The following is a 16,795-nucleotide window of genomic DNA, read 5'->3' on the forward strand; positions in this document are numbered from 1 at the left end:
CATTATATCTTTAGTGTTCAGTCTGTAAGTGTCTGTGAATGATCTAAATCCTCAACAACTCCATTTGCCAATGACTCCGTGGCCTTGTCTAGTTGTATGCCTCGTACATAAAGATCATACAAATTTCAGTCTAACCATTGTTGCTCAGCTCTCCTTCTGCTTCTCTTACCCTCCATGGCTGAATGCATTATTGTCCTTGGCAACTTATCTCCCTTCACTTGTCTCAGATGACTCCACCACTATGATTTGTTTTACGTTGCACCGACACAGACAGGTCTCCACAAATATAAAGACAGGAACTTTCCACCTAATCAATACACTTATTCTATTATAAAGTACTAATAATAATAACAATACTAATAATAATAATAATAATAATAATAATAATAATAATAATAATAATAATATAAAGTACATAAAACATGCTATGTCAGTACCAGTTTTGACCCTTTTAATGAGTCATCTTCAGCTGAAGAACCGATCGTCTTAATAACAACAACTTATAATGCTAAAACACAGCTTGTCCCAATTATGAATGACTCATGCTAACTTAAGGTGATGTATTGTGGTAATAAAATATGATTGGAAAAATGGTTTTAAAAGTCTGCAAAGTTCACAAGTTTGTTTTGATGCTGATGTTGATGTTCACTCATTTAAACCAGTGTTGCGTTATTGACATTCTTATTTGAAAACATTACAATGTTGAGCTGGTAAAATATTACTATGTTAATTGTGAATGATTAATGTTAAAATAAAGATATGTTATGATAATAAAACAAAAGAAAATAGCTTTAAAACTTTAAATTTCCTTCTTTAACAACTCCTTCAAAATCAACCAATACAACTCTCTCCCAATCCTCCCCTACCAAATCCCCCTGAGACGGCTCACCCACCCTTCCCCTACGCACCCCTTGCCACAGCCTTCACATAGTTACAACACACGGATCACAAGCGCAGCGCCAGTTAGTTGATCCAGCACCGTCAACAAAACAAGCCAGCCACACAAGAGACGAGGGGGTAAGTAGAAGTTTCTAAAGCGGCCTCCCTATAGCATCTATTCACACACTTTAAAACTAAAATATACTTTTTCCTCTTGTTACAGACACTTAAATAACTGCATTCTGCAAACCGGAAGCAACAGATTCCATCTTCAAACATAAATTTTGAGAAGTCCCCCATTAGATCAGCGTCAGCAACGAGTGACAAGCAATTCTAAACTCACCAAAAACAAGCAAATAATCACTTGGACACCATCCATCCATTATGCCAACACATAAATTTCAATGAATGATGCCGGTTTTGACACTACAATAATAATAACACAAAAAATAATGACTTACAGTTTTTCAAACTAATCACAATTTTAGGATATACCCTTAAATATAGAGCTGTTATATTTGACAATAAAACATCAACAAGTAACAAAAAAGTTTAGTTATATGAATATTTCAAGATGACAATAGTATTTAATTATGATAGCAAACAAAATTATGAAATTTTAACCAGATTCTTAAGTTAGTAAATTATCATATTATGCAACTTATTTTATTTCACATATAAGTGTTCAAATGTGAACTAAGTTTTAATTAGTGGACAACAAGACCAAGTATAAGAACCTGACAATACAGTCAAACAATTTTAATTTAAGAACATTTTAATGTGTTTCCAATAATTGTTCACACTAGTGTTTCAGCAATCTTATGTGTTTATATAATCAAATAAGCAATCTTTAATTAGTCAAATAAGAACACTAAATGAAATAGTACCTTTTAATCAACATCCATGATACTTTAGGAATAATGCAGGTCATTAAAACATAATCAGGATCCTGATTATTTATGATTTTGAGGCGTGAGTTACTGGCTGATGATGCTCAATATATAGGGCAAAACATGTCCCAGTTAGGATGGTAATAATAATGTATAAGTCCTAATTGTAAAAAATAATGTATTGAATAGGTGGAACATTTTTAAAAATAAAAATATTTTGATATTTTAATATTACAGACAAGTTTTACAGCAATGATGGGATAGGAAAGGGCTAGGAGTGGGAAGGAAGTGGCCGTGGTCTTAATTAAGGTACAGCCCCAGTATTTGACTAGTGTGAAAATGGAGAAACCATGGAAAACCATCTTCAAGGCTGCCAACAGTGGGGTTCAAACCCACTATCTCCCGAATGCAAGCTCACAGCTACACGACCCTAACCACATGGCCCACGTGTTCAATCACCCCACCAGTAAAATTAGTTCGTAAACTCAGCTTCATCCATCAAGTTCATTACTCTCCCAACTTTTAACTCCTCACTGCAAGTGCCCTCCTGCCATTGTTCTCACCTGTTCATATCAGCAATCATTCTCACTACTTTCGTGTGTGTTACCTGCAGTTTATATATAACATATCCTCAGAACTGTCAGTTTTCACTCCCTTACAGCAAAGCTGGCCTAAAAACATACTGATGCAAAGATAATTTTGTCTAAGGACTCACTTCTTTCTCACAGAATACTATTGATTGTGAATGCCAGTTCACTGCATTATTTTGCAGCTAGTATACTACCAACCTGGGAAAATACACATCCTATGTGCTTGACATGGTCCACATGTCCCCGCTTTGTATTCCAACCTACCTTTAATTCGCCATGATTTTCATCCCAACTTAGTCTCAAAAATGCTCATTTTCATATCATACTTGCTTAATTTCTTTTCAAGGGCCAAGATATTAGATAGCAAATTTTTAGAGCAGTATGCATCAAGTCATTGGCATAAGCCAAATTGGTGACTACATTTCAACCCAACATCATTCCCAGTAATTTTACACCATTCAGTAGATGATCCAAGTAAGCCAGGCTGAGTGGCTCAGACTTGGCAGGTTCGATCCTGACTCAGTCTGATGGTGTTTGAACGAGCTGAAATACATCATCCTCATGTCAGTAGATTTACTGGCACTTAAAAGAACTCCTATGGGACAAAATTCTGGCACCTTGGCATCACCAAAAAAACATCAAAAGTAGTTAGTGGAGCATAAAAAGAATACATTATTATAGATCCCAAGTAAATTCAAAACAATAAGAGTGACTTGTCTAACCTCTGTAATTACTTTGAACAAAAAATGCAATCTGATGATGATTGCTGTTTAAAGGGATCCTTGGACCTATTCTGCCATCATTTCTTACTGTAACCTGAATGTCAACATAAACATCATTGAATACCTAAAATGCCCCTACCTTTGATTCTATTATCTCTCAGTATGGCCAACAGAAGAACGTGTCAGCAATGGTAAAATTTATTTTCCAAAACACTCTGTACCAATTAACTCCAGAAAAGCATATCAGTACAAATCTATTTCTCCTTACATTGAAGGTGATTCCTTTCTTTCTGTGATGTTCACATTGATGAGTGATTCCTATTATATACCTTCTTTATTTTTTTGTACTTACTCAATTGATAACATAGCCATTACTTAAGTTCTGGTACACAAAATTGTATAACAATGGAGTTTCTTACTGTTCTTGGTGTCAAGACAGCTAACGAGGACTATGAGCAGACCAGCCATCGCCACAGGGTCCATGATCTGCCTTTCTGAGTGAAATGGATAGAGGGACATTGTTCCTTTCCCTAAGAAGATGAGCCCTTGAGCCAGCCGTACCATGAAGAGATGACCAGGATTCTTGGTGTGATAATAGGCTAGTTGACGCAGCATCGTAGCGAGTCTGGATATTAAACAATAACACAAATGGTACATAGTAAAGAATAAAATATAAAATTAAAATAAACAATTATTTTACATAACACAGAAAAAAGAAATGATTCATTATTCTGTATCAATACCTAAGAATGAGAATAAAAACCTCCAATGTCTGATTTAACTAATTTTACAAGAGAAGCAAACACTTGGTTTTTCTTTACATTTCAAAGTTATCTCAACAGGTTTATTTATAATCATGTTGCATAACATTTTAGAAACATGGATGTGTTGGCAGTTTAAAGAAGATTTACTTAATACAGACAGCTGTTACTGGACACACAAGTTTTTCACATTTTTGCAGTATATATAATAATTTCGTGTGGCTATTTCTAGCCGAGTGCAGCCCCTGTAAGGCAGACCCTCCGATGAGGGTGGGCGGCATCTGCCATGTATAGGTAACTGCGTGTTATTGTGGTGGAGGATAGTGTTATGTGTGGTGTGTGAGTTGCAGGGATGTTGGAGACAACACAAACACCCAGCCCCCGGGTCACTGGAATTAACCAATGAAGGTTAAAATCCCCGACCCGGCCGGGAATCGAACCAGGGACCCTCTGAACCGAAGGCCAGTACGCTGACCATTCAGCCAACGAGTCAGACACATTTTTGCAGTTAACAGTTATGAGGTTTTTAATTAAATTTCAATATATTCAGAAACTCTAGTGTAATTCATGTTGCATGAAAGGTGGAAATAATTTAATTTTTACTTGAAAATATTACTTCATTTAGGTGACTGTGACGAGTAATTTGACAACTTCGTCTTTCATTACTGTTATTTTATTTTATTAAATAAGCAATATTACAGACCACTAAATCTAAAATACTGTACTGTATTTAATCATTATCAATGGCCAATGAATATTTCACAATAAATTCTGCTTACTCAGATATGCATGGATAACTAACTGGTTGCTGGAGGGCATTATAACTCAGTTCTTTAGACAACTGTAACTGGATTGTGGATTTAATTACAGTAGAAGTCTGTTATAGCAAGAATTCATAACAGCGGAAAATTTACTCGCTATAGCGGATTGTCGTTATGATGTATCCACAAAGACACACACAAAATGCTGTTAGTAGGTACACTTATTTATTTCACCTTAACTTCACATAAACATACATATAACCTAATCAACTGTTGTCACAAGCAAAGTACACACATCAACAAACCACCATCTTTAAGAAATGCCTACCACTAAGCACATCACACAAAGGTCGCAACCTTAAAACTGCTTACAAGCATGTCATAATACGTGGTCACAAGTATAACTCCTATCAAACCATAACTCCAACTAAACAGTAACTCGTCTACCATCAAGACCACCTCTTTATATATGTGCCTGGCCAGGCTTTTCTCATAAAATCTAGAGTGCTTATGGCCCAGATATAATGTACAGAATATTCTACAGAGTTCTCGTTGATCAAGTCCCATTCTGGATGTTACAGTGTGTTTCAAAATTCTGTAGTGGATTACAAATCATATATACAGGTAATAAGAAATTATATAATATTAATTACAGGTTCTTACATTAACTAAACTCATATAAATATCTATATACAGCAAATGTTTCATGACATAACCTCACAAATAATGCGATCATAAACTAATTATACTAATAAGTGGATTACATCACAAATAATAATAATAATAATAATAATAATAATAATAATAATAATAATAATAATAATAATAATAATAATAATCATGATCATAATAGTAAAGTAATAATAATAATAATAATCATCATCATCACCATCATCATCATCTTCATCAATGTCCCACTCCAGTCACCCGGGTGTGGTTAACAAGCCTCCTCCACTCCTTTCTGTCCTTCCACATTTCCTGTTCCATTACTTCCACCACATCCAGTCCAGCTTCTCTAATGTCCTTCAAAATTTGGTCCATCCACATTCTTCTTGGTCTTCCAACTGGTCTCTTTCCCTTAACTTCTCTTTCCAATTCCCTTCTTGCTACCCGTTCCTTTCCCATTCTTTTTACATGTCCGAACTATCTCAATCTTGCTTTCTGTATGTTCTGTACTAATGGTTCTATATTTAGCTCTTCTCTGATTTTAATATTTTGAATTCTATGTCTTCTTGTCTTTTTAACCAATGTTCTTAAAAATTTCATTTCTACTGCTTGGATCTTACTATCTTGTCTCTTATTAGTAACCAGCATTTCTAGTCCATATGTTACAACTGGTATGAAATACTGTTTATATAATGTTAATTTCGTTCTCTTGGGTACTTTGTCATCCCATGAAAGCTTTCTGACTTGACGATAAAATGTTGTACCTTTACTTAGTATGTTATTAATTTGAGGGTTGATTTCATTACTTCCTTGAATAATGCTACCCAGATAATGTAAACTGTTCTACATTCTCTAACCGTTCTCCATCAATGTTCACCTGACTTCTCCTTTTCTCTTTTCCATAGTGCATGACTACAGTTTTCTTTTTACTAATTACCATTCCAAACTCCTTCAGATTTTCATTCCAAACATCCAGTCTCCTTTGTACTTCCTTTTCTCCCTTTCCCCAAAACACCACATCATCTGCAAATACCAAAGCATTCACTTCATCACCACTGATACTTTGTTTTACACATTTTATGATTTCATTCATCAATATAAACAATAATGGGGCCAGTGCACTTCCTTGCTTGAGACTTTTTTTGTATAAAATGTTTCAGAGTCATCACTCCCCACTTGTACTCTACTTTTACTCTCATGATACAACATATTTATCTTGTTAATTAATTATTTTGGTACATTCCTTTTCAGTAGGCATTCCCATATGTTTTTTCTCTTAACTGTATCATAAGCTCTTTCCAAATCCAAAAATACGAATATGATTTCCTTGTTCCTTTCCAGATGTTCTTCCATTATTGTTTGCACTGTAAATATTAAGTCTATTGTTGATACGAGGACAGTTTGAAAAGTTCTCGGAATCACCGCTAGATGTCAGTGCTAGAGCAACGAGGTTCCCGCGCAATAATCACACATCCTTTGTGAGTGAACACGTGGTGCATCAGTGCTCTAGCTGCAGGAGTGTGATAGTGACGACTCTTTGTTGTTGTTCCCACGTAGTGATTTGTGACAATGGAAAAAACTGAGATTCGAGCAGTGATTAAATACTTTGTAAAGAAAGGTATGAAAGCAAAGGAAATACATGCCAACTTTCAGAACATACTGGGGGACTCTGCTCCTTCATTTTCAACTGTTGCCAAGTGGACCAGCGAGTTTAAATTTGGTCGGGAGAGCTTGGATGATGATCCGTGTAGTGGACGGCCAAAAAGTGTTACGACCCCAGAATTTATCACAAAAGTGCATAAAATGGTCATAGAGGATCGTCGACTGAAAGTGCGGGAGATTGCTGAAGTTGCAGGGATGTCTTCTGATGGTTATATTATATTTTGACCGAAGAATTGGGTATGAAAAAATTATCTGCAAGATGGGTGCCGCGGCTCTTGACATTGGACAATAAACGCACCAGATTGGAAATGTCCAAACAAAGTCTGGCCCGTTTTCAGTGCTACCAACAAGATTTTTGCGCCGGTTTGTGACTACAGATGAAACTTGGGTCCACTACTATACCCCAGAGACAAAACAGCAGTCAAAGCAGTGGAAACATGCTGATTCACCACCACCAAAGAAAGCAAAGGCAGTGCGTTTGGCTGGAAAGGTCATGGCCTCAGTTTTCTGGGATGCAAAAGGCATTCTGCTGATAGATTATCTTCCTACTGGCCGAATAATTACGGGGCAATACTATGCAAACCTCCTAGACCAACTACAGGAAAAGATACGCAAAACAAAGCCTGGTTTGGCAAGGAAAAAGGTCATCTTTCATCAGGACAACGCTCCGCTGCACACAAGTGTTATTACCATGGCAAAACTTCATGAACTGGGTACGAATTGGTGCCACATCCACCTTATTCACCTGATTTGGCACCATCAGACTTTCATCTATTCCCCAAGATGAAAATTTTCCTCGGTGGATGGAGATTTTCTACAAGGGAAGAACTGACAGCCGAATTGGAGAGGTATTTTGCAGGCCTGGAAGAATCTCATTTTCGAGATGGGATCAAGGCATTGGAACATCGCTGGACCAAATGCATTAGTCTACAGGGAGATTATGTTGAAAAATAAAATCAGTTCCACCGAGGTAAGATACTTAATTCTAGTACATTCCGAGAACTTTTCAAACCACCTACGTATATTCGGTCTAAAGCCATATTGTTCTTCCTCTAACTCTTTTTCTATTATATCTCTCAGTCTCTAGTTATGACATTCTCCATTATTCTTAGCCCATGTGATAATAGGGTTTTACCTCTATAATTTTCCACATTTCTTCCTATTTCCTTTTTTGAACAGTGGTACAATGCTTCCTTGTTGCCAATCTCCAGGTGTCCTTTTATCCTTCCATATGGCATTGAGGACTCTGTATAGCCACTGTTGGGGCCGATGACCTTCGATGTTAGGCCCCTTTAAACAACAAGCATCATCATCATCATCATATAGCCACTGTAGTCCAATGCTTCCTGTTGCCTTAATCATATCAGCATTGAATACATCTTTTCCACTTGCTTTACCTTTGTTCATTGCTTTCACTGCCCTTGATGATAATTTGAGCTCAATACTTGCATTATTTACCCATGGGTGAGAGAATATTTTCAAATTATATCAGTTTATTGCACTTGCATCAGTTATATCCAAATTTTGTATAAAAGTCGAAAAACCTTCCAACACATTAAAATCGGTATGAAATAGCAATAAGTTTGTTCAAAACATGCGTTTCAGCGCATGATATCCATACTACGGCTTACTTTTATGTTGTTTTTCAAAATCCGATACTACGTGAAAGTGTATGTTTAATTTCATTCTGAAAAATTTACAATGCTGTATTGCTCCGAATCCAAGATGCCCCACTTTTTACTTCAAGAAATTTAAATCAGGCTTAAAAAGTACTTTGTAAAATCATATGAATGCCTTTGTTGTACAGTACGCATTTTTAGACTATTGTTAGATGCCGAACATTGGCTTTCGTTATGCCGTACTTTTTTTGCGGCTGCACAATTATTGTTTATTTCTGCGGGTTTAATGATCATTAACTTAAAATTGGCATCATAATACCGAAGAGAACCAATTGAAAATTTGCGGCAATACCTATTCCATACATCTCTACAATGCGACGATCCATCAGGAAAATATTCTTGCTGTCTATAAAACTGTTATTTACTCAGCGTCAGATATAACCAGCTACCGCTACATGCATGTCTCGCTTGCCGGGTTCGGCTAACTTCAGCGGCTAGCGATGTATAGGCCTAATTATGGATATTGAAGTTTAACGAACAAGTTTAATGCGCCGCGGTATGACCATTCTACCTTTATGTTTTTGTGCACATACCTCACGATTACATCTTCGAATTCTTTAAAGTATCCTTGTTGCGGGCCACTGAATGCGTTTTTTGTATGGTACACATTTCTTAAAGCTATTTTTGTCTTCACACTAATGCCAAATATTAGCTTCAGTTTGGCTTGCGCTGTATTTTCTTGTGGCTGCACAATTATTCTACATATCTGAGTGTTTAATAACAATTAACTTAAAATTGGCATCATAATATTGACAAGAACCCAATGAAAATTTGCCGGCAATACCTGTTCCACGTATCTTTACAACTATCCATTACGAAAATATTTCTGCTGTCTATAAAACTTAATGTTACTAAGCATCAGGTGAAGTTGACATGTTATAACTCTGCCACTGAGTATAACGTATCCACACAGATGCACACGAGATGCTGTCAGTTGGTACAATTAATTTTATTCACATATATACACAAATTAACACACACATATAACCTTGATCACAGTATCACAACAAACACTTCACTTTGAGGATATCAACAAAGCCGCCATTATTAAAAACAACTGAATAACACAGCACATAGAAAACAGTTAACTGTGTACAATATGGAGACTGCGTTTTACCACATGCCACGAAGTCACAAGTATACTCCTTGCTACACCATAATTCATCAACCAATAACTTCCAAACAATAACTGACTTCAGTGTCCAGATCACCTCTTTATATAGGCCTATATCCTGGCATTACAAAAAAAAAAAAAAAAAAAAAAAACCTACCTTCTTGAATATTCCAGAGTGTTCAATACATAGATTACGATATATAGAATATTCTCAATTGTTCTAGTACCTTATTACCATTCTGGAAGTTACAGTGTGTTTCAAAATTATGGATAAAAAATTATACAGGTAAGAATAAATTAATTTACAGGTATTTACATTAACTGAATTCATATGAATATCTATGCATATCACTTGTTTCATGACATAACCTTACAAACAGTGCAATCATATCGTCCGTATATATAACTTAACTATGTAAATAATAGGCTATGTAAATAATAGGCTGTTATGAAATACAATACGATTCCATAAATAATTTTGTTTTACAGAACATCAGTTCATATACAGTTGCTTCTCACCTGGACGGAAACAGTTCTACTGGCCCGTCAAAATCTTACAGTGCGGTTAGGTGCTTGTACCTAAACAGCAGGAGTATCCGAAACAAACTTGAGGAAATAGAAATTCTGTTGCACATTATAGGCCAGGTAGATATATTGGTTGTGACAGAAACTTGGGTAAAAAGTGAGGAGGCGAAATACTATAATATACCAAATTATAGAAGCATCTTTTCACACAGAGACGGCAAAGCTGGAGGTGGCTTAGGTATTTACATTTCGCACTGTTGGAAAGCAAATGTGAAAATGAATTGTGAACTTGATCATAGCTTGATATGGGTTGAAATTTATAGGGATAAATTTAGTAGTAGTAAATATAAAAGTATTGATTTAATTGCAGGATATAACCCAAATAGGAATAATGCCATACCATTTCTAGCATCCCTCGAAAATTTTCTAAGTAAAACAACTAACAATTTATGCCTATTTTTGGGTGACACGAATATTGATATCTTAACTAGTGACCAACTAAAAAAGAAAATACATGAACCTGCTTTCTTGCTATGATTTCAAGCAATGCAATAATGTATATCCAACACGAATATGTGATACCACAAGCACTTTAATAGATCGTGTCTATAATTCTGGAATATATTATTATTTATCAAATGTTGGTAGCTATATAAGTGACCATAATATATTAATATTTGATATTCTTTTGCCAAATTCTAAATCTCCATCACAATCGCTTGAACTGAAAAGGCTGAAAGCAACTAATGTAGACCAAAATAATGATAGACCTGAAAGTAGTAATATCACTGAACATAACACAAAAGTCATAAACAACACTACTAGTAGAATTGACATAATGTATAATTCCTTTATTGACCAGCTACCACTTGGTACACAAAAACAGAAAGCACAAAGTCATCGAACACAAAGAACTGGTAGCTTGCCATGGATATCTTCTGAACTTCTCAGCCTTATTAAGCGACGTGACATTTTACATGCAAAACTTAAAAATCCCACCCTAAAGAATAACATCAATCTCAATCAGGAATATCGCAGGTGTAGAAACAATGTGACAAATCTAAAAAGGAGCTTAAAAAACAAATATTACTCTGAAAAATTTAGAATTCATAACAAGAACCCAAAGGAAACGTGGAAAATAATCAATGAAATCATACATAACAGAAAAACAACAAAAGGCGATAATTGTACATCTCTAGAAATAGATAACAAGATAATTACAGACAGTCAGGAAATATGTGAATCATTAAATTTATATTTTACAAATATTGCTAAAACCCTGGCTTCAGCAATCCCTCCCCAGAGCACTGAAACACTTGCAGTTCCTAGTTACTTGAACTCAATTTACCTATATCCAACTGATGAAACAGAAGTAAGATCTATAATATCAAATCTAAAAAACAAGAGTAGCTGTGGGCAGGATGGTATAACTGCCAACTTTCTAAAAGAATTCCAGGATTCTTTAAGTGGGATGCTAACAGATATCATTAACGAATCCTTGGCATTATCTAATGAGCTAAAAGTAGCTAAAGTAGTTCCTGTCTTCAAGGGTGGGACGGGAGGAATCCTAGTAACTATAGGCCTATCTGTATTCTTTCCATAATCTCCAAAATATTAGAAACTATTGTTAAAAAGAGACTTCTCACTTTTTTAAACAAAAATAATTTCTTTTACAATGCACAATATGGCTTTCGTGAGAACTCTAAGACTGAAATAGCAACCGTAGATCTCATAAATATGCTGCAAGAGTCAATAGATTTTAATAGTTTTGCTGGTGGGTTGTTTATAGATCTAAAGAAAGCCTTTGATACAGTGGACCATGAAAGACTGTTAGCTAAATTAGAGAGAGCAGGAGTTCGTGGTGTTGCATTGAAGTGGTTTGATAATTATCTGTCCGATAGAAAACAGTATGTAGTGCTGAATAACTGTAGGAGCTCAGCAATTAGGGTAACCCATGGCGTTCCACAGGGGTCAGTATTAGGGCCGATTCTCTTCCTAGTCTACATCAATGATATTGCAACTTGCCGCTTGAAAGGACGTATCACACTGTATGCCGACGACACAAACTTGTTCTATACTGGTAGTAATATACACTCCATTGTTAAGGATATGCAGGAAGACCTCAATACTCTGTGCTTTTGGTTTCAAGCAAATAAATTAACTATTAATGTGCAAAAGACTAATTATATGATATTGACAAAACAAGGTCAGAATGAAATCCCACACAGTAAAATATATATGCAGAATACTGAAATAAAACTAGTTAGAACTGTCAAATATCTTGGGTTGGTGATTGATAGGAACTTGAACTGGACAGACCATGTTGAATACATTACTAAAAAGATCACACCTGTTGCAGGAATTTTAAAGAAACTTAGTTATCTTATCCCACAACATCTTCTAAAACACATCTACTACTCTTTAATTCATAGTCACCTACAATACTTGAATGTAATCTGGATGCGCTGTAAGAAGTCCGACTTGAATGAGCTAATGGTAGTACAAAATAGAGCTGTTAGAAATATACTTAATCTTCCCTACTTAACATCAATAAAATATCTATACCTAAGTGCTAAAATACCACCCCTAAGCATGAGTGCAGAATTCAATACAGCTGTACTCATGTATAAAATAAAACATAAATTTATACAACACAACACTGCATATACTCTGAATTCTGACAACCATCCATATAGTACTAGGCATGCAAATGACTTTGCCTTATACAATGTTTGCTCTTATAAATAAGGTATAAACAGCTTGAAGTTCTCTGCGATCCAGTTATTTAATAACATCCCTGTGGAGATAAAAACAGCACCAACTTTGGCAAAATTCAAACAAAGAGTCAAGCATTATTTTTGGGAAAGGTACAGTGCTGTTTAAATCAAAATATCAGATGTCATTTAAGGCATTCTCCCAAACAATCTTGCAAACTGTCCGGAACTATTCTTGTACCTCTACAACTTTTATGTTATGTAAATGTAAATACTCTGTAATCTGTTCTTGTACCTCTGCAACTCTGTGTTATGTATATATACTGTAAATACTCTGTAATCAATTCCTGTACGTCTGCAACTTTTGTGTTATGTAATTGTAAATAATCTGAAATCTATTCTTGTACTTCAGCAACTCTTATGTAAATGAAAATACTCCATAATCCGTTCTTGTACCTTTGCAACTTTCATGTTACGTAAATGTAAATACAGTCAGAAATAATTCTCTGTAATCCTCATATTGATGATGTACATATTTTATATATTGTATGTGTTTATATGTTCAACCATTTACTAATTATCTTATATACACAAACTATATTTTGATGTGTAAGTGCCCGCCAGTATGTAATGTCCTGTACAATTCCTATGTATGAGAATGCAGGCTCGTTGGAATTAATTGAAATAAATGAATGAATGAATGAATGAATGAATGCTAATACTAAATGAATGAAACACTTCACAGCTATACATACAAGTTATAATAATAATAATAATAATAATAATAATAATAATAATAATAATAATAATAATAATTACAATCGTAAAATAATAATAATAACCATAATAATTCGAGCTTAATATCTGCATTAGTTACCCATGGGTAAGAGAATATTGTTTTCAAGTTATACCTGTTATCGCGCTTGCATCAAGTAGCCATGGTCTTTCTAAGAATTCGAGGCTCGCAGGCTTAGAGCTCCAGTGATGTTACACAAAGACACTGTACAACCGATTGTCATGGCTAGCGATGTATAATAAAGATGTGGTTGTTTATTGTCAGCGAGTTTTGTGTGTGCGTGCACGCGCAGGGGTGAAAAGAAGTGGCGTGGTTACCACAGTAGTTGCCAGTGGTATTCATTACTGTTAGGCCGCAAATGCAAGACAACCCTTGATTTTTTGCATGAGATTCTGAGGGAAAAGAACATCGTCTTGGATTCAGAGAAATGCGGTATCCCCCCAGAGTTTTCTTCTTCAAATGGCATCACCTAACCTAACCGTACATGTGTCATGAAAACATATTTGAAACGCATGTAGAGAAATGAGTTATCCTTGCTAAAAATGTACATGAGAATAGCTTTTTTGAAATTTAACTAGGTGTGAAAAAATATTAAGTATCCCAACACGTTTCAGAGAGATTTACTGTATCATGGTTGAGAATACTCTGTTTCATGTTGTTATTGGTGGAAAAAAAATTCTCTTAAATAAATTTGTGAATGTGGATGTGAATTTGATGTATTTCTCAGTTTTACTAGAATTGATTGTTAATTTAGATTGTCATTTCTCCAAAAATTTATTAATTATTTTATCCATCATATTAGTATTAAAACCATTAAAAAGGGCTGTTGTCAGATAAACAATAGTTCTTTATTCCTTTCTGATTTGGACAATGGTATACTAAATGCTCTCTGTTAATGTAACTATAATATGCTGATCTTTCTTGTGCCTCAGGGTGTAATGAGTTGTTCCTCTGATAGTGGTTGGTGTGAAAGTGGATTCTTGTGTATTTTGAAAGAAAATCCTTTTCCTTTTCTCGTGACTGCATCTAGAAAAATCAATGATTTTTCTTCTTCTTCCTCTGAAGTGAATTTTATATTCGAATCCAAATTATTCAACATATTTTTAAAAATTTTACTATCGGTGAGTCTGTTATCTGTTATAGCATAAACATCATCCACATATCGTGTCCTAACATCCATTCCCTCTATTTGATTAATAATCTTCGTGTGTTCCAAATAGTCTAAGTATATGTTAGCTAATATGTCTGATGCTGGGGCTCCCATTGAGAGTCCTTTTTGCCGGTAAATTTTATTATTAAATGTAAAATAATTTTGATTAAATACAAATTCTAAAACATTAATAAAATCTTCAATTTCCTGCATGCTTATCAATTTATTGGTCCGACTCGTTGACTGAATGGTCAGCGTCCTGGCCTTCGGTTCAGAGGGTCCCGGGTTCGATTCCCGGTCGGGTCGGGGATTTTAATCTTTATTGGTTGATTCCAATGACTCGGGGGCTGGGTGTTTGTGCTGTCCCCAACATCCCTGCAACTCACAAACCACACATAACACTCTCCTCCACCACAATAACACGCAGTTACCTATACATGGCAGATGCCGCCCACCCTCATCGGAGGGTCTGCCTTACAAGGGCTGCACTCGGCTAGAAATAGTCACACAAAATTAATTAATTAATCAATTTATTGTTCGTTAAATTCTTCTGAATGATTCTGATAGTGTCTTCAATTGGAATGTTTGTAAACATGTTGGTTATGTCAAACGAACATGTAGTGTGAGATGATCTAAATTTAAATTCTTTAGTTAGATTGCAAAAATCCACCGAGTTTTTGATAGGCGATGTCGGAGTTGATTAGTGACACCCATTGACTGCTGTTCCATAAAGAAAATTCAAAATTTCATTATAAATGCGTAAATAACATGTCCAATAACAGTTCTTAACTCGTTAAAAATAAAGGCTGACTAAACGATCGCTTAATTTTAATGCTAAATACTGCAATTAAGTAAAAATGGGATACACCTAGAACGAGCTTATTGCGCCATGGCATGGCCATTTGCCCTTGAAGTTTTCGTGCCCATACCTCACAATCTAATTTTCGACTCTTTAAAGCGTCCTTGTTGTGGACCACTGAATGCATTTTTTGTACACTACACATGTTTTAGCTATCTTTGTCTTCACGCTGACACCAAATATTGGCTTTAGTTAGGCCTATGCCATATTTTCTTGTGGCTGCACAATTATTCTACATTTCCGAGTGTTTAATAACCATTAACTTAAAATTAGCATCATAATATCGACGAGAACCCATTGAAAATTTGTCGGCAATACCTGTTCCACGTATCGTAATGACTATCCATCACTAAAATATTCCTGCTGTCTGTACAACTTAATTTTACTAAGAGTCAGGTACAATAGACGTGTTATAACTCTGCCAATGAGTAGCCGTGGCCTTTCTAAGAATTCGAAGGCTCGCATGTTTTGATGCCACTTTGTAGATTTGAGAAACGTTTTTGTAGAGGCTAATAGACTGCCATTTTCTCTTCACTATTTCTCGAGATCCATTGATGTTACACACAGGCACTGTACAACCAGTTGTCACGGCTAGTGATGTATAATAAAATGGCAGTCGTTTACTGTCAGCGAGTTTTGCGTGTGCGTGCACGTGCGGGGGTGAAAAGAAGCAGCGTGGTTACCGTGGTAGTTGCCAGTGGTATTCATTACTGTTAGGCCGTGAATGGAAGGCAACCCTGATTTTTTCAAATGAGATTCTGAGGGAAAAAAGCGTCGTCTTGGATTTGGAGAAATACGGTATCACTTCTGAATTTTCTTCTTCAAATGGTGTCACTTAACCTAACCATATATGTGTCATGAAACCATATTTGAAATGCATGTAGAGAAATGAGTTATCCTCGCTAAAAATTTACATGTGAATAGCCTTTCCAAAATTAAACTAGATGTGAGAAAATATGAACTATTCTCTGAAATCAGTGATATACTCTGTCATATCTTGAGGTGTATCACATTCTTACTTAATCTA

General features: G+C 35.4%; 1 protein-coding gene across 1 annotated transcript in view; it reads right to left on the reverse strand.

Moving 5' to 3' along the window:
• Positions 1-16,795, reverse strand: part of LOC136876904 (26S proteasome non-ATPase regulatory subunit 2) — a 165,786-nt gene that overhangs the window by 26,613 nt on the left and 122,378 nt on the right. The window contains exon 15 of the mRNA XM_067150658.2: positions 3,501-3,706. Coding sequence (XP_067006759.2) covers positions 3,501-3,706 — 206 coding nt within the window. The remainder of the gene's footprint in view (positions 1-3,500; positions 3,707-16,795) is intronic.

This window comes from Anabrus simplex, chromosome 7 (assembly GCF_040414725.1).
Source record: "Anabrus simplex isolate iqAnaSimp1 chromosome 7, ASM4041472v1, whole genome shotgun sequence".
NCBI classification, from domain to species: domain Eukaryota; kingdom Metazoa; phylum Arthropoda; class Insecta; order Orthoptera; family Tettigoniidae; genus Anabrus; species Anabrus simplex.